The sequence below is a fragment of the Phoenix dactylifera genome, chromosome 2 (assembly GCF_009389715.1).
Source record: "Phoenix dactylifera cultivar Barhee BC4 chromosome 2, palm_55x_up_171113_PBpolish2nd_filt_p, whole genome shotgun sequence".
NCBI classification, from domain to species: Eukaryota; Viridiplantae; Streptophyta; class Magnoliopsida; order Arecales; family Arecaceae; genus Phoenix; species Phoenix dactylifera.
In genome coordinates this window covers 12,800,075-12,819,233 of record NC_052393.1, presented here as the reverse complement: position 1 = coordinate 12,819,233, position 19,159 = coordinate 12,800,075, and the positions used below count along the sequence as shown (strand labels likewise).

The window sequence follows — 19,159 nt, the reverse complement described above, 5'->3', positions numbered from 1 at the left end:
TTTAGAAAATCCAAGAATGAGACACGAGTATCTATTTCAGACAATAGAAAATTAGATTAAGATAAAAAGATGACAGGGAATTTTTTTTAAAAAAAAGTAATAATTATCTCCTGCCTTTTAAGATATAGGGTATTTAGGAACTAGGTGTTGGGTCGACTTGGAAGGCTAAGACCGTTGGCCTTTCACTGAGCTGAGCTCCAGATTGGAAATCGAAGTTAGTAGAGAAGAGCTTCAATCGCATTTAGAAAGTCAAAGAATGAGGCACAAGTATCTATTTCAGGCAATAGAAAATTAGATTAAGATAAAAAGATGACAGAGAATTTTGTTAAAAAAAAAAAAAAAAAACCAAATGGCGTCGCCCGGACTCGAGCCGGAGACCTTCAGTGTGTTAGACTGACGTGATAACCAACTACACCACGACACCTGAATGATAAAAAGTTCAAGGTAAGTATAAATTATCGTTAACTTGAACCCACATTAAGCCCCGGGTACGGAGCCTGAATTTTCCGTGAATATTCTATATCTCAGATAAGCCTCAAATATTTCTTTTTCCCTTGAGAGGAACGAATTCTTTTAAATTGTGGCTGCTGGGCAACTACTTTATCCCCCCACGTTATCTCAAAGCGAACTTCGACGGTAGCGTGTCGGAGGATGATGCATCTGGAGGTGTGGATTTTGTGATTAGAGATTTTCTGGGTAGGTTGATAGCTGCTGGTAGGCGCTGCACGCCAGGTCTTACTATTGTTGGGGCAGAACTTCGAACAGCTTGGGAGGGTATATCTTATGCAAAATGAATTCTTCGTGTCGAGCGGGTGTATCTAGAGGGAGACTTTTTCTCGGTGATCGATTGGATCCGAGGTGTGGATAGGTACGGTGATAGTCATCCACTCATTCGGGAGACCTGGAGGCTGCTTCCGCAGGCGGCCGAGTTTCGATTGCACATGTATTTCGAGAGGCGAACAGGGCCATTGACTGGGTCTCGCCTCCTTCGTTTTCCGGCACTCCGGAGAATTTCTTTGGACATCTGTAGCAGATGTTCCATCTCCTTTGAATGTTTTGCTTTCTTCTGATTTGGCTGGCTTCACGTTAGAATAATTTAGATTGCTGTTTTTACCAAAAAAAAAAGAGAAAAAAAGAAAAAAAAGAGGGTACCATGGGCTTGGTAGCTTTAGTTATAAGTGAGGTGGTGCTACAGATCTCGTGACAAACCTAGAGATGTAATGGTGCATGTTAGATATTAGAGATAGTCCTACGAGCATTTGCTTGTCAAGCTGAATTCATGTGCACACAGCCATCACATGTTTACTACACTCCACTGATAGATAATCGAGTTTAGGGTTCTGGTGGTCATCAGACCAGGCCAGATGCGTGTCATATTTCTTTTTTGTCCAAGCTAATCAGTAACGAGTTCCTCTCAAGCTTGGAAACCTGACTTCAAGGAGAGCCTGAAATATCAGCCCCCCCTTGAAATGGCGATCTCCACGAGCTTCACATCGGCAACGATCAGATATTTTTTGATTTTGTAGAATTGGAAGCTCAATGGACATGAGGTTTATTTTCCAAATACACGTACTTCTCGTAGAACATATTCATTCCAAAACAGAGTCGTCAGCAGGTTCAAGAGAGCCCACAATCTTTATGTAAGTTTCTGAAGCAGGCTAGTGGAAAAGTGGTTGATGGTTTAGTGTAAAGTGGCATAGAAACACTAACTCAACCATGTTTAGATATTCACCCAGTACTCCTGCGATTATCAACAAGAGTTGCAGGCATCTGATGTGATATGTGAAAAAGAATATCACATAGAGCTGGGTGCACATAAACCAAAGATTAGTGATCGACTCCCTGAAGATTCAAAGTAACTTAATGAGTCACAGTTGATGATTTGACTGAGAAATAACGAGGCAGCCAAAACATAGAAACAGCCAACAAAGTCTGCAGTTTTATATTGTTATGAATAACTCATGCAAGTTAATAGCATTCGAATATTTAACTTTGTCATCACTTTTCGGTCTGGGATGATACTCGTGCTACAATCTTGTTCTCTCACTTCTCTTTCTTGCTCCAGTTTGTTGCTTGTTTATGTTTGTCTTGCTGCAGTTCTGCTGCAACTCTTTCGCGGTTCATTCACTTAACGAAAGAGACTAGTCTTTGTATCCTTATCATTTCCTAAAAAACTTGTTGATCGCATTATGAAGTCACAATTATGTGCAATGAAGACCAGTGAAGAGCCAAGAAACAAGCACTTGACTTTGAAAGGAACGGTTCAATTAAAAAAGATCAAAAACGTAGGCAAACCTGAATCAAGTCTTTAATGCTGTCCAAAATAACCTTTGTGAATGCTAGCAGACCCTCCCCCGACAGGAACAAATGGAAAAGGAAAGATCCACATGGCTGAGAAAAGACCAGTTAGTAATGCACCGATCTCCAATCATTGATTGCGGAATCTACCACAACATCAGTAGCTAATTATTCAGATTACCCTTTGCTAAAAGGTAATAGAACTTGCATGAAACTGTTTGTCCCTCATGAAAACACGTGGCTCATCTGCCACACCAACCTGACTCCTTACATCCATCGCTCGTGCCTTAATTAGGCGACCACAACTTAAAAACATGAAGGGCCAGAGCATGCGATTTCCCACAAAGAGGTTGTTCTTAGCTTCCCATGCTATCCAAGGCATTCTAAAATATTCTACAATTGGACTGTCGATGTTACAACCTAGGACCTCATCCAAAAAGCTAGCCGAAAGGTATTATTTAAGTTTCTTGATCTGTATAGGCACCCAAGATCTATTCAGCGAATAACTGATGTGGGACTAAACACATGCCCGCATGGGTCCTCACAGTAGAAAAGTCTAAAGTTCTCTCCTTGTGTCCAAAACAGCAAAGTCAACACCGATGCTAAACCAGTAAAAAGCACTAGTAGAACCAAAATTTTCGTCAACATAGGTTTTATAGTTTATATAAATCTGACTGTAAATGAAAATCTAATATATTAAAGAATGTAAGTAATTAAAAAAAAAATACAGCACATCAATAGGTATGATGGAAGAAACTAGATAGTGATCACAAGTCCCTGAACAACAACTAGCTATGTACCAATGAACAAAATGTAACTCAAATGTAATAGCAAACAAACTGTAAAGCTAAATATCAGCTCCCTCCTGAAGAAGATCCCAGTCCTCAATGGCCGCAACTCCATCTGGATGTCGGCACACAACTCAGATAGTGGCACCACTGACAATGATCATTTCCATTCTCTCCACGGAAGAGCATTACCAAGCCAACCACAAATCTGCAAGGTACAAGGAAAGATCTAACGGTCATCCATTTGCCCTGCCATTCAGGAGGAAATGAAGAAATATGCCGCTCATGTCAGCAGCATACTTTGACTGACAAATCATGCTAAACTGGTATGATAACACAGCAATAATTTGATAATTTTTTTAAAAAAACTGAATTTTACAATGCAGGAGATCAAGGGTCTGACATTCAGAACTCTGCATATGGAATGACCTTTAATGATCAGTGATGCCATATGGCTTGTGCAATTACCATATCTAGCAACAAAACCCTCACCTACTGGGTCAGAAGCATTCAAAACTTGCGACCGCCGATCACCCTTTTTCTTTTTACTGAATTTTTTGAACGCCCATTTTTTTAGGAAAATGGCCATCTTAAAAACAAATGTGACATGCAATTTCCTGAAAAAATACAGGAAACAGGAACTATTTTGCAGACCTCTACCTCTACGGCTCCCTCCCATTCTCATGGTTGTATTTATACAAAATCTAGTAATATATCCAGTTTTACCGAAAAAAACAATTTCCCAAAAAATATTCTATAGGTAAGGTAAAACACAAAAAAGCAAGTTGATGACTTAGAAAGCTATGCCAAATTGCACAATATTCTGTATAAGAAATCAAATTTGATAAAGATTTAGTTCGAGCAATGCTTACCCAGCTACGAGCAAAACCAGCGCAATCACCCATAATATCTTCTGGTAAGCTTTATGCTTTGACTCGACCTGGCTTACAGGGGGCAAATTGTGGCGTTCCAGCCAAGCAAACTGAGGCCGAACCAGTAGTACAAAACCTAGGAGAAATCCTGTTAGAAATCCTCCAATATGGGCAAAATTATCAATGCGTGGTAATATCCCGACAGCCAAATTGATCACAATGATGACCAATAGAGTTAACAGAGCCGCAGCCTACAAAAATGCAAAATCAGTGCAATGAGACTCATAAGCCAAAAAAAATTGCATAAAAAGCTCAAACAGAAAATGTATCCACCTTGTTAGTGTATATAGTCCAGTTTGTAATGAGTTCTGACAGCATTGCTCCGAGAAGTCCAAACAGAGCACCAGATGCACCAACAGAAATACTGTTTCTAATGAATAGAGATGAGAGGACGCTACCACCAAATCCTGAGAGAAGGTATATTATCCCAATCCTCACTGCAAGAGGCCAGGAAAAGATCATTCAGGATAGCAAATTATCCATGATACATAGACCAGCCCAAATTAAAAGTTATTGCAGCTGAGAAACGCTCTGAATTATGGAGACATATAGGGACATTTGAAACCAACTATAGTCAAAAATATTCTCATTCAGTATCCTCGGTCGGTGCTAATTGTGTATGTAACAGAGAATAAGAATTATCCTTGCAGACTTCAGTAAAAAAAAAAAAAACTCTCAAAATTTGTTAATTGAACGTATGATGAATTTGATTTCAGCCTAATCTGACATGCAAAAAGATAAAATGATGCAGCTCACCGAATCCAAATTGCTGTTCAAGGTGAATTCCAATAAAGATCAGGCTTAGCATATTAGCAAGCAGATGTACAACACCAGCATGCAACCAGATACAAGTCACCAGCCTCCATCCTTGATGCTGATGCACCAATTTGTCCCAATCGAGAGCCCCCAACTTCTCTAATCTGGAAAAATAAAACAGAGCATATCAACTTGGTAAACGGACCTTCTCTTTTTATATTCACAAGCCCAATTAGTTGGTATAGAGTGATCGAATTAAACTCATTTAAAAAGAAGGATCATAAATCACAATATTCTATAAAGAATAGCTATTCCGAACTAGCTAGAATAAGACTGCTACTTTGCAGCACCATGACGAAGGAATCTAAGATCATGTTGGAAAAAGGTTATGCTGAGTTGACTTTGTCTAAAAATGAAACAAGAGTGGTTGATCCAACCACCCGTTAGGTATTACTGTCTCTCAAGTTCTTCAGTGTGGAGCTCCGGTCTTGCCTTTAACTTTGACGACCTTCATCGTCAAATGGTTAGGAGTACCATCTTCAGATAAAATAGAAGTATAGAACTTCAGAAGAAGAAGCTAATAATGAAACTAGCAATATAATAAAAGTTAGCCAAAAAAACTAACAAAATTCAAATTTCATGCTACCATCAATCTCTACACACAAAAAATTAATCATAAAGGAAATAACGGCACGGAAATCAATTGCGACTATCCTGAAGGGGGAAGAGGAAAAAAAGAAATTTTCATCAATTGGGACTCCATATTTCCACTACGGTCGATAATATTCGAATAAATTTTCCCAAGACACCATAAAAAGGAGAAAAATATGGAGAGGATCTCGATGAAATCAACTAAGCAGTCGCCTCCTCCCCCCCGCAAGATTTGCTTCATACGAGCACCCAAGCAATAAAAATCACAACTTTATCCCAAATTCTTCAACCAAAAACCATCCCAAGCAATAACAATCGCAAATTGGAGCAAAGAGACATTACGTGGAGGAGGATGGCCCGATGAGGGGATTCTCCCGGAGGGGCTGGAAGGAAAAGCGGTGGAGGAAACGAGCGACGCAGCGACGAACGGGGTTCCGCTGGTCGGGGCAGTTGTTGACGTACATGCTCACGACGAACACCGCCACGTTCGCCACCACGATCATGGGGACGATCCACGAAGTCCACTCCCGCTTCGCCGACGACCCGGCGTCGTAGTAGAAAGGCGACGGCGCCGCCGCGCCGTTTACAGCGCCATAGTACCCGGTGGCGCCCCTTCCCTTGCCTCCGGCGCCGCCGCCGCCGCCCCTTCCCTTGCCTCCGGCGCCGCCGCCGCCGCCCCTTTCGATGTCGTTGGTCATCGCCGCCACTACCCTGCTTCTATAGATCTCAGAGGAGTAGGAGAAGAGAAGAAAGGTGGTCACTTTGTCAGAGGAGGAGGAGGGTGGAGATTTATAGAGGTTTCGCTTGGCTTGGAAGAAGAAGGATAAGAAGGAGAGTCGGTTGGGGAGTGACAAGGAGAAGCTGAGGACGAGAGAAAAGAAGAGTGTGAAGAGTTTTGAGCTTCCTTCACCTCCCCTTCCGCTTGTCCTCAACAACCATAAGTAATTGACTGATGGTTTCTTTGTTAAGAAATTAATTATCTTGGCAAGAAGGAATAAACTTCCGGAGGATTGGTGGGGTTCGGTGGATTGCTTGGCGTTCTATTTTATACGTTGTCCCCGCGGTGAGGCGGATTGTGGTGGGAGGTCGGATATCGCGTACGGACAAGCGCATGTCATTATCTGTGCGGAAAGGGCTGACTTGGGACGCTCGGGAGCGCGTGAAGGGGCTTCGGCGGAGGTGGGCGTATGGGAAGTTTTATGCGGCCGAGGATGGAACGTTTCGTGGTCGTTCCTTTTTTTTTTCTTTGTTGCTTGGTTTTACGTTACCGATTTTCTTTGGGTATGAAACGTAAAAAAAAAAACAACTTTTCTAAAGAGTAAGATTGTAGCACGAGATTGTCTGAATAAAAAAGAGATTTAAAAAATAGAAAAAGAAAATCATGGCTGAGTTGTTACTCTTAAGTAGGGAAGTATTACTCTATTATTGGTTAGTTGACTTAGAGCTTCTATCTTGCACTATGCTGGTTGTTAGTGAAAGAGAATTACATAATTATTATAATTTCTAAAAAAAATTGCTATATAATTTCTGTTTGAGATTTTTGTGTTAAGCCAGCATCGTCCAGAACAATCTGGTTAACAATCAAGCTGCAGTACATAACTCATACATATGAGCTATTAATCATGTCGTGTCGCTTTTTGATATAGGCTAATGGCCTATGCATTAGATATTTTAAGTTGTATATGTATTTTGGATGTAGATGCCTAACCCGAGAATAGTGATACAGTATTGAAGTTCTTCATGAACAACACTTAAAAACCAAGATTAGACAACTCTTAAGATGAGCACCAAACCTATTTACGAGGACTCCACGTATTGTGAGAAAAGATGCAGTAGTTGGTGTTGCATCTAAATGCTTCAAGAAATAGCATATTCATCCAAACTAATCGATGCGGATTGGTTGAAAAAACATAACAAAGTTTCCTTATTAATAGTTAATCACCAAAGGTTAACCCATTTGATGAAAAGTCATATTACTAAAGACAATTCATCTACCTTTGAGGTGTAGTGTGTTGCTCTAGCTAGGGGTGTAAATAAGTGGAACACGGTCTAGCTCAAGCTCAAGTCAATTTCTAATCCAACAGATCTCGAGTCATTTCATTTAATTTCGAGTAAAACTTATGACTAATTATAGCCTATTTAAGAAATCCAGTGAAAGCTCAATGTCTCCCAATATGATCCCAATAATATAGTTTTAAATATGTTTTCCATATATACTAATTTATTTTTATTTCGAACACAGTCTGAAGGAGTCCCAACATGTCAAACTTAATGAAATATTGGGTTCCACAGACTTGCAATGTACAATAAACAATGTAACAGATCTTCTCCAATAAAGCAGCAGCAACAGCCAATGTAATGTTATAACATTAGAAACAGTTTCTTTGAGCTTGCTGTGTCTCCTTTCCATTTGGCAAATAATAATAATGACGAATAAACCAAAATGGTGACTTATTCTTTGTGAATTGGGATTGTATAAGAAATTTGGCTTTGTACTCGGTCTCCTGAGACCACGTAAAAGCCAAAGTCAGCAGGAGAGGTTGGCAGATTGGCACCAGCTACAACTTTAAAAAAAAATACACTGGAATGAGCCCATCTGCTACTGGAGATTTGCCCAACAGTTATTTTTCAAGCTTAAGCTTAAAGAAGCCTTCTGACACACATATTCCTGATGCATACTGTGCGGCCCACACCATTAAAACAAATTAAATACACTGCCCAAATGTTAGCTTTGCCTGTAGAAAACCATTGTGGTCCTACCACAGATTAAGAGCTACGCTTTTTAACGGGCATAGGTTGAAGTATTCTTAGGACGTGGGATAATTACCAAATGTCATCTAAATATGGTGGTTTATGTGAGTACCTGGTGGCTTGTGACAGAGAAGTAACAAAAAAGTAACCAACCATCCCGGATTGATCCACGTATGGACAGGCAGGGGACCAATTTGATCCAGGCTCAAAAATTCGATGAAGAACGTGTTTAGCTTTTGCCGGAGTCGGTTGGCTTGAAGTGGAGGCTTTTCACGTTGGGTCAATATTGGAAGAAATAGCCTAATCGAAATGGCTTTGGTCCGGGAGAAGCTGAAGCCACACTTCCACCGCCCTATATTTGATACCAAACTAAATGTGTACATTACTAGCATGAGGCCATGTGCGACGAAACTATTAGCAGTAGAGCTTTTTAAAGTAGAGTTTTTAAAAATAGAACTTTCTAAACTAGAGCTTTTATAAAAACCTGTTTGCTATTTGGTAGCTGCATTAAAGTGTTGTGCCACTTTAATATGTGTTTGAAAAACAAACTAACAAAATACTTTTGGTATGACAAAATGACCATAAAGGACATTGCATAGTATTATACAACAAAGCATAATAAAATATAATATATATTAATACATATGATATATTATAATATTATTATAATGCAATATAATATTATTATAATGTAGCAATATAATATTGTATACTATAGCATAATAGTTTAATATAATATTAAATTATTTAACATAACATATCAATATATTATGATATAATATAATATAATATTATATTTATAATATAATACAATAATAAAAATATAAATATTATAATTATTAGGATAAATTAATTTTTTTATAATATAATAAATTTTTTAGCTAGATAATAAAATTGGTTAAATAATTATTAAAAGAATAATTTATATAATTATTATATTTTATTATGGATATTTTGGTTAATTGTTATATTTTCGTGCAGGTACAAATTATGACATACCATCACAGAATTTTACAGGTACTTGAAACAAAAGCTTTTGTAATGAACAATGATGTATTGTTGTTTCCATTCCCTTTCTTTTTCCCTTCATGCATTATTTGGGAGCAAGAAGAGACTCTGCCAACCCCATTTCACCGTGCCAGTTGAGCCAAATGACAGAGACAAAGGATATAATTGTTTACTTTATTTAGTTAATTAATAGTATAATCTCATTTTTATGAGTTGGAGTTTGGCTTAAACACCACTCTGTTTAGCAATCAAGATCCTGGATTCAATTTTTGAACGAAATATTTTCAAAAACCTGAAATGTCATTGAAAGATCACCTAGGGTGAAACATGGCATCTACCCATATAATACACCAGGTCCAGCCATTTTCCCTGCAAATTTTGCCCAGATTCAAAGTGGCGGGCTCTTTTAGTACTACTCGTAATCCTTGCACTGTATCCAATTACAAGTGCAGCACGTCATCATACAGCAATTACACAACAGGCCATGGAACTAGTCCTGCGACATTACTGGTTTTGTCAAAGGAGATGGAGTTATTTATTTACTTCCCTTTGCGTTTGGTTCTTATGATTGCTTCGTCCTAAAACAAGAAGGGTATGGGCGTTGGAGTCTACCGTAACGGAGAGTTTATAGCTTGAAAATTACTTTAAAGCTTCAGCTTGAATCGTCCCCAAGATCACGCCAGGTGGTGGTGCCACAGGAGACCAGAAGCTTTGAAGGAGAAGTGACTCGTCCACTGGCGAAGAGCATTGTTTGTGGCTCTAGAAGTATTAAGATATTTTGAAGTAGACGTGCCACCAACGCACCACCTTCCAGTCATCGGCAATTCGAGCATCAATAATCTGTGTTCCAAAAAATAATATTTTAATATTAAGAGAGGATAAAGACACAATTTTAGGTGTAATTGCCAATGAGATTCTTGTTCAAGGTGGCCGGAAAGAATTGGTCTAAACTCTAACGTAATATGAACTAGGTTGAAGAAACGACTTCTATATCACTCCTAATAACACTCATGTGAGATCGCCAGCAATAGGTACATGCAAAACCTTGTCGAAGAAGGGACCTAGATGTAATCAATGAAATTCTACGATCGAGATTTTCTCAAATTCAAGATTAAACTGTGAGAGAACTGGTCTCCAAATCATAACCATCTCATATAGAAACGGGATCCTCTGCGGTGCAACTTTTGCACCATAAAGCACGGTACCACTATGTATAGCCACCACATAGTTCATCTTGAAGACATGCGGTTCTCCTTTGACTCTCTGCTACGCTATGTATTGTACTAAAATGCATGTGGACATCTTTTAGAATAAATGAGAGCTACTCCTCTCCAACATGAATGACATGGTAGCTATTCATGATCACAGAACTTTGCGGTGCTGAAGTCACGCATGCGAGAGCATATGATTGGAAGGACCATGCATGGTGTCAAGTAGCACCATCCATGTAGTACACAAACAAAAATCTCAATCTCCCTATCATGACTCTCTATCCTTATTTTGCAAGATAGACCATGACCGAATAGACCTCATGCTGTGTGCAGTGTACATATAGCGCATTTAGGCCCATCCCATCACAATCATCACACAATACACAGAAGACCTTGATTGGAAGACCATACCTCATTAAGTCACGTCACCTAACTCTAGCCCAATTATACGAACATACCTGCCATTATCTATGATCTAAATCAGTAAAACCATAAACAATACAGATTTTGTCTTACATCTTATATAGGATAGATAAATGAAGGAAATAATTCTGTCAATAAACAAAGCACTTCATTCCCTATAACTGTATGAAACATCAAAACAAAATTTATGTGAGACGATGAAGCCTTGATATAGATTTTGATATCGATTACCCTACAATCAACTCATAGTGCATGTTGCTGCAGCAAAGATGAAGATTAATGGTTTTTTCACTAGATTTTCTTATTAATGGGCAACATATCAAAAGAACCATAAGAACATACATATGTACATATATGGAACAATTTCAACAGTTATTATACTGATTTTGATTTAAAACAGGCCTCTTAGGAAATGTTTTTTTAAATAGGAATATTGTATTAATGCATAATATTGGCCACACTGACACAACTAATCAACATACATCCAAGAAACGATGTACATCTCAGAGTCAGCTTTCTAACATGTGATTGCAGCCAAAACAGCATCCGCACACAAAGTTAGCCTTAAGGTAACTATGTTCTTTCTCCTGAAAGAAAAAGCTTTTAAATTAAAGACATTTCTTACCTTACCAAAGCCTGTTAAAATACTTCATACCAAAACCTGAGTCATAATGTCATGACTCACTAATCCTAATATACAAAATTTTCTTTTTAAAAAAATAAGAAGAAAACTTGACCCAAAAAGAAATTCCAAATTATGACTATTTAATTAGCATCACAAACAGCCCCATGCACTAAGGCCCCATTTGGCAGAGCTTTTTTGGGTCAGAAAGCATTTTCTGACTCTCCAAAAGTACTTTTGGATGGAATAGAGGTGTTTGGTTAAAGAAAAAAAAGTTGGTTTAGCTTTGTTAAAAAGCTAAAACAGCTTTTTGGAAGAAGCTCCAAAATGGAGCTTCTTTAGAAAAGCAGTTTTAGCATACATCAGAAAGCTATTTTGATTTATAAATTTTTTTTCTTTTTGGACCAAAATACCTATAATAAAATATTGTTATTATAGAAAATGTCTCTTTATATTATAGAAATATGTAGGAGTCCCAACAAAGAAAACAAGAAACCCAAAAATTATTTTCTAAAAACATATATTAATAAAATATTAATATTGTTGCGGGGTTTCACCCCGACAACAGCCCGCACACCGGCCGAGCAGGAAAAACGACTGCGTCCCTCCCGAGGCATTGTCCGCTCTGGGATTGCCGACGGCACGCCAGGGGGTCCGCGGAGGTATTGCCCCTACCCTTACGGTTTTGCCCTTCAAAAGGCGCCTCGCGAGGAAATGTTTTAGGCCTTCTCATTATAAGGCACAGACCTTTCCGCTGATTAGCCGATGTGGGACTAAAGTTCGGAACCCCATCCCACAACACAGCCCCCCCTGCGGGGTTTCACCCCGGCAATAGCCCGCACACCGGCCGAGCAGGGAAAGCAACTGCGTCCCTCCCGAGGTATTGTCCGCTCTGGGATTGCCGACGGCACGCCCGGGGGTCCAGAGGTACTGCCCCTGGACCGTACGGCGTGGGGGTCCGCGGAGGTACTGCCCCTACCCTCACGGTTTTGCCCTTCAAAAGGCGCCTCGCGAGGAAAGATTTTAGGCCTCCTCATTACAAGGCACAGACCTTTCCGCTGATTAGCCGATGTGGGACTAAAGTTCGGAACCCCATCCCACAACACAGCCCCCCCAGTGGGAAGGTCTGTGCGCGGCCGGGGCCCTCCTTCTAGCGCCATCTGTTGCGGGGTTTCACCCCGGCAACAGCCCGCACACCGGCCGAGTAGGGAAAGCGACTGCGTCCCTCCCGAGATATTGTCCGCTCTGGGATTGCCGACGGCACGCCAGGGGAGCCGCGGAGGTACTGCCCCTGGACCGTACGGCGTGGGGGTCCGCGGAGGTACTGCCCCTACCTTCACGGTTTTGCCCTTCAAAAGGCGCCTCGTGAGAAAAGGTTTTAGGCCTCCTCATTATAAGGCACAGACCTTTCCGCTGATTAGCCGATGTGGGATTAAAGTTCGGAACCCCATCCCACAACACAGCCCCCCCAGCGGGAAGGTCTGTGCGCGGCCGGGGCCTTCCTCTAGCGCCATCTGTTGCGGGGTTTCACCCCGGCAATAGCCCACACACCGGCCGAGCAGGAAAAGCGACTGCGTCCCTCCCGAGGTATTGTCCGCTCTGGAATTGCCGACGGCACGCCAGGGGGGCCGCGAAGGTACTGCCTTTGGACCATACGGCGCAGGGGGTCCGCGAAGGTACTGCCCCTACCCTCACGGTTTTGCCCTTTAAAAGGCGTCTCGCGAGGAAAGGTTTTAGGCCTCCTCATTATAAGGCACAGACCTTTCCGCTGATTAGCCGATGTGGGACTAAAGTTCGGAACCCCATCCTACAACAAATATATAATGATAATAATTATAATATTTTATACCTTTATTATTGTACAGAAAGCTATTTTGATTTATAATTTTTTTTCTTTTTGGACCAAAATACCAATAATAAAATATTGTAATTATAGAAAATGTTTCTTTATATTATAGAAATATATAGGAGTCCCAACAAGATATCAAGAAACCCAAAAATTATTTCCTAAAAACATATATTAATAAAATATTAATATATAATGATAATAATTATAATATTTCATACCTTTATTATTGTATTATACTATAAATATAATATTATATTACATTATATCATAATGCATTGATATGTTATATTATATATATTAAATTATGTTATATTATTATGCTACAGTATATAATATTATATTACTATATTATAATAATATTATATTACATTACAATAATATTATATTATATCAAATATTTATGTATTAATACATATTATATTTTATTATGTTGTGTTGTATAATACTATGCAATGTCCTTTATGGTCATTTTGTCATATCAAAAATACTTTCTTAGTTTGTTTACCAAATATATATTAAATTTCTACAATACATTAGAAATTTAGTTACCAAACAACAAATAGCTTTTTATAAATATTCTACCTCAAAAAGCTCTACTTCAAAAACTCTACTTTCGAGAGCTCTACTGCCAACAGCTTTGCCAAATGGGGCCTAAATCATGTTTATGCATCAAAAGCTTCTCATAAACAAATTTTGATTATAATTTATGGACGGATTGGAGTCCCAATAATTTTACATGAAGATTGAACGTTTTCACAGGAAAAAAAAAAGTAAAGTAACCAAGTATATTATAATTAAAATAGCAATTTTAAAATTATCAAACAACTGTAACTAAAATAAACCTAGCAGTGAGATCTCTGGTCAGATGCCAATATTAAATTAAAGCCAAAATCTTCACCAAAAAAATATTTGTTGCATACAGAATCATATAGCACAACAGTAGAACCCAAAGGAAAGATCGGACATATAGAACAACGAAAATAAGATGCAAGAAAAGAGCAGAGCATACCAAAGAACAGCCTCCCTGGCAGCATCACCGACTTTTGGTTTTTCAGTTCTCTTCTGAATCACCTCTAAAGTAGAGCCAACTATTGACCTAGAATATGGGCTTTCGGTTGTTCTGCATCTCTTTTTTCACAGCTTCTGCATGGATATCCTGGTTGCAAAATCAGAAAAGAAATAAGTAAATGATCAGATGAAAGAAAAGATCTACAATAATATGAAAAGTAGACGTAAGTACTAAACATATGGAAAAGAACAGAATCACCTTTCTATGCTGCTTCCTATACATTGCAGTCCTGTTAAGCTTCGAGATTTCAGTTGATTGTGGAAGTAATGCTTCCATTTTTCGCGAACAAAAGACCTACAGCAATCAAAAGACATGAACTAGAGGCCAGAAAAACAAAGAACATTCAATTTGTAGTGTAGACATAGGCACAATTAATCAACTGTTAGCCAAGAAGTGCAACTAAGAAGTGCGATTTTACCAGAGAATCAGCACGCAAAAATCTAATACCCTTGCTCAGGTAAATTTTTGCACCACTAAAGCGGCATAGTTCAGGCCTGAAGCATAATCAAGTTGAGAATCTACCAAGCTAGATGACTTGGCATATTGTTTTGCAATAAATGCAATATGGTACTACCGTACTAGTAACAACTGATTAAATCATTTCCATTTCTAGGAGTAAGCTCAATGAGTTTATTGTTCTCATTTGACAAGGGTAGCACACAACAAAAAAGGACAAGGGTAACCACCGCATCAGGCCATTCCTCCAGATAAGGGTGGAGGTTAAGCAAAGATATGCAGACCTTTCCCACCTCTATAAGTTAATAGTCACAGCTCCAACGAAAGAAATTTCAATAGAAGAATTAAACTGAGCCCCTAGTGGCCAAACACTCTGATATATACATATGTTTTAAAAAAACTTGGTTCTGCTATTCCTTGGGAAGAAATTATTATCACAGGCGGGAGACAACAGAAAACCTATTGACACGGTCATCAAAAGCACCCATTTTTTTGTCTTAGTACATAGTTATTGTTCTCTTTGCATAAAATCTAGAAGACAGCACAAGAAGTAGTTTTTGAACCTTAACCTTGACAATCTTGAGGGCCACGGTATACAGCAATTAATTTAGACAAGGGGAAAAAACCTAGAGTGGCCTATTTCACCTACCCCAGTTTGCAGCAAACAGCACCATACTTCGAGTTTTAAGGACTATCCACTGCAAGGAGCGAAAAAAATCAACTCAAACAACAAGGTTTTCTTATTTTAAATCATAGTAGGGCAAGCAGTTGAAACTCAACATCCTAATTTAAGCAGTTTATTGATAAAAGGAATCTTATAGTGTTTGCATTTGAAGTGGATAGGAGTTACCCACCCACTAGTAAATAAATTTATTTATGTGGCTATCTAAATATGAGCTCAAACTAATAAAATAGATGGGTTTGAAGTTTAACACTGGTGAACATCTGCTAGGCATATGAACAGCATATGAACCACATACATATTTGTTCGTATTAGGAATGTGCGATATATGTGTTGAATGGAAGAGTATTTGATAGATGGGAATCTAATAGCCCAAGAGTTATTTCTTTAAAGCATTTATATGAATGGCAATGATGCAGGAGACTGTAATTGTTACTAACCACTAGAACCCAAAAGCTTAAGCTGCCAGGGAATGAACCCTAAACTTCATGAGCATAAGAACCACATTATCCATCTATTAATTTAGACAAGGCAGGAATAAAAAACTAGAATGGTTTATTTCACCTACCCCAATCTGTAGCCAACAACACTATATTTATGCAGTGTTTAGAAGCGGAATAAGAGCAAAAGGTACTTAACCTAGTTATTACACCCTTTTTTTGGCCAAAAAATACTCATTGGAATACCTTGGTTAAATCACTATTCAGAAGGGCAAAACGAGTATTTTTTAAAAGTTAGTACCCAACTTTTTGCCTTCGAAATCCATTTACTCTACTTAATCCAAGAAGTAAGATGGAGTAATTTATTCCGAAGTAACAAGGAGTAGGAGTAAGTTAACCCATTTACACTATATTAATTTATTCCGCTTCCAGACATAGCCTGGAATTTTACACGACTTTCCATTGCAATGAGTCAAAAACTCTCAAATAAAGAGATTATCTTATTTTAAATTTCAGTGAGGCAAGTACTCGAAAATCATTCTCTTACCTTAAACAGTAAAAAAGATCTTAAAATGTTGACACTTGGGGGTGGCATATGAGTCAGCCACACACTAGTAAATATATCTATTTATATGGCTATATAAATATGAACTCAATCTAATTTTATAGATGGGTTTGAAGTTTAAGACCAATAATATCTGCTAGATATACAAGCCACCCAACCATTAGACTCGTTAGGCATGTTTGACACATGTAATTAATTTGAGAGGAAAGAGTATTTGATAGATGGGAATCGACAAACAATCAAGAGGACTTATTTCTTTAAAGCATTTATATGAATGGCAGTTATGCAGGAGGTCATAATTGTTAACTAACTACCAGAATCAAAAAGCTTAAGTTGTTTGAGAATGAACCAACAATGCATGTCAAGCTTAACATCCCTCCTTGTGTGCAGCCAAGATCATACACATGGAGACTGAAATGGAGATAAGAAGACAACCTAGTTAATCAAATAAATAATTGATTCAAAGAAAATTTGAACTCACGACTTCCAGCAATCCAAACTCTAATGCCATTTTACCTAACCATATCCCTTCCATATTAAATTACTGTTCAAGCTAGCATAGTTGGTAATTGGAGTGGTAGAGCTGTTCATAAAATGCTCAACACTGTAATATGCCATTCATGCTATTGAAGTTAAAGGTCCACGCAAAGTCATATCATGTCATCTTGCTGACTCCGCAAATGTTAAGATTAGCATCTATATTGGATAATAATCATGTCGTCACCTATTGATCAATAGTAGGCCTCATTTGTAATCTAGAGCAACATGAGGTAACTGGATAATAATCTAGATCCCTACCCTTTGCAAATAGTAGATCAAAATTAATAATAAAAATCCATATTCTATGTTTCTCGTACACCATGATATCACCAAAGTAGAGTCTAAATCGTCATATGTACAAGGTCTTTCATGGCTTCAGGTTGCTATACTCAACTCATATATAGACATTCCAAAAGTTTCTCAAGGGTGTTTCAAGCCCTCAGACTTTATAAAATATGAATATCTAAGATTATTTTTGGAGTATTCTAATTTCAAATCATGATTTTATCCTTTCTCTTCTTTAAAATCTTTGCATTTTGAAAGTTGACCTTTTTTAGGAGGAGTTTAATTGTTAAAATAGAAGGTGCAGAAATGGAAAAGGATATAAACTTGAATTTGGAAAGCTTTTCACCAAACAGAAATTTTTGGTTTCATGTATACAAGAGAAGTCACAGTTGGATCAGAAAATTGGATACGAGTCTTGGTAGGATATGGGTTTTTATTGATTCTTCACAACCTAATTATAAATAGGTTAGGCATGGTCAAGGGTTTTTCAGTCCAACACAAATTTGACCTGACCCCAGCCCGACTGGACCAATCCATGGGCACCCATAATCTAAATACACTGTAAACCACCAGGCAGAGAAAGGATCAATTCTACCAAACAAAATCCCTAAGAATTCATGATTCAATCTTGATGTGGGGATCACCTCTCTCCCAAATATATCAGCCAAGCAAATCAAATAATCCTTGGAAGCACTACCAAATATTTACCCTTTGCATCCGAATCAAGGAGCGTGACACTAAGACTTCAAGTGAATGAAAGAATGCCTTCAAGGGGAGAACATGTTATGCATCTGGATAGATAGCACTCAGGATATCCAAAAGATTGCCGCTTAAATCCCGCATTATCCACGATACTCCTATACTTCATGCAACTTAATTAATCATGAAGATTCAATGGATGATAGCTATAACCTACGTAAGCACATTCATCATGCGGGGTTAAGGGAGTGGCACGTATGTGCTATGCATGCGAATCTAATGTAAAGCAGCCTGTGATTGTTGAAGAACCTATTTCTTTGTGAGGTTGATCATTCTATGAGAAGAATCCAGCCGATCCTTATAATTCAAATCAAATTTATGCCCCTAAATCCATCTAGATTCAACATCCCCATATAACAACCCGATCAACCAAGCTGAAAACCGAAGCTCGAAGCCAGCGCATGGTCTAGGAACTCCTCCAACTAAATTTTTTTGCCTTCTTGGTCTGAAATCAAGTGATTATACCTCCATTGTTACAACGCATCAGGAAGGAAAGAAGATCACATAGGCCAACAGAATTCTTGCCAACATAATCCACCAAAAAGTGGTAGGACTTGACCCTAAACGAGACCAAGAGATCATTGAGGGAAGAACCTTTCCAAGAACCGACCATTCACAGACAAAACAAAGTCAAGACAAGTGACCAGAAGAGGAAAATAAAAGAAAATCAATAAAAGTTTATGCGCAATCTAAACAATATGTAATCGAGGACGAAAGATTATGCGCAAAGAAACATACTTGAGAACCAAGGCAACGGCCACTCGAAAACTGCAGAACACCCCCCCACGGCTCGACTAAAAACCCTAAAAGGCTGGAACTTGGAATCTGCGACGCCATCGCAGGGGTCGTACCCATCAGGCTCAGCCCATGGAACTTGGATTGTGGAATCCGATCTGGCCCATGGATGGGAACTTGGATTGTTGAATCCGATCTGGCCCATGGATGGGAACTTGAGGAGCTCTCAGCGACAAACAATGAGATGCGCGTCCAAGCAGTACCGTACTGGCCAAATTTGAGCCCGAAACCCAGCCTACCTTGCGGAGGGCGGAGTGCTCCATTTTGGTGCAGAGTAGG

The 19,159-nt window shown here is 38.8% G+C and overlaps 1 protein-coding gene, 1 long non-coding RNA gene and 1 other non-coding gene across 5 annotated transcripts; all 3 read right to left on the bottom strand.

Moving 5' to 3' along the window:
* Window positions 1-350: 350 nt before the first annotated feature.
* TRNAV-AAC lies at window positions 351-424 on the bottom strand. Its single transcript has one exon. It is a non-coding gene; the product is annotated as a tRNA-Val (tRNA).
* Window positions 425-2,933: 2,509 nt separating this feature from the next.
* On the bottom strand, window positions 2,934-6,405 carry LOC103714149 (RHOMBOID-like protein 2). 2 transcript variants are annotated; one of them, XM_039122171.1, is made up of 6 exons: window positions 6,081-6,404; window positions 5,768-6,047; window positions 4,775-4,938; window positions 4,292-4,455; window positions 3,959-4,209; window positions 2,934-3,294 (listed from the first exon to the last, which is right to left on the bottom strand). In XM_039122171.1, the coding sequence occupies exons 1-6, from the start codon at window positions 6,121-6,123 to the stop codon at window positions 3,183-3,185; spliced, it is 1,014 nt and encodes a 337-aa protein (XP_038978099.1). In that variant the 5' UTR covers window positions 6,124-6,404; the 3' UTR covers window positions 2,934-3,182. The 2 variants fall into 2 exon arrangements, with proteins under 2 accessions (XP_038978099.1, XP_008799526.3); XM_008801304.4 differs by having other exon boundaries at window positions 5,768-6,405.
* Window positions 6,406-9,456: 3,051 nt separating this feature from the next.
* LOC103714150 lies at window positions 9,457-18,942 on the bottom strand. 2 transcript variants are annotated; one of them, XR_605162.4, is made up of 5 exons: window positions 18,824-18,942; window positions 15,464-15,512; window positions 14,557-14,652; window positions 14,299-14,445; window positions 9,457-10,024 (listed from the first exon to the last, which is right to left on the bottom strand). It is a non-coding gene; the product is annotated as an uncharacterized LOC103714150 (long non-coding RNA). The 2 variants fall into 2 exon arrangements; XR_605163.4 differs by lacking the exon at window positions 15,464-15,512 and having other exon boundaries at window positions 18,824-18,934.
* Window positions 18,943-19,159: the final 217 nt, after the last annotated feature.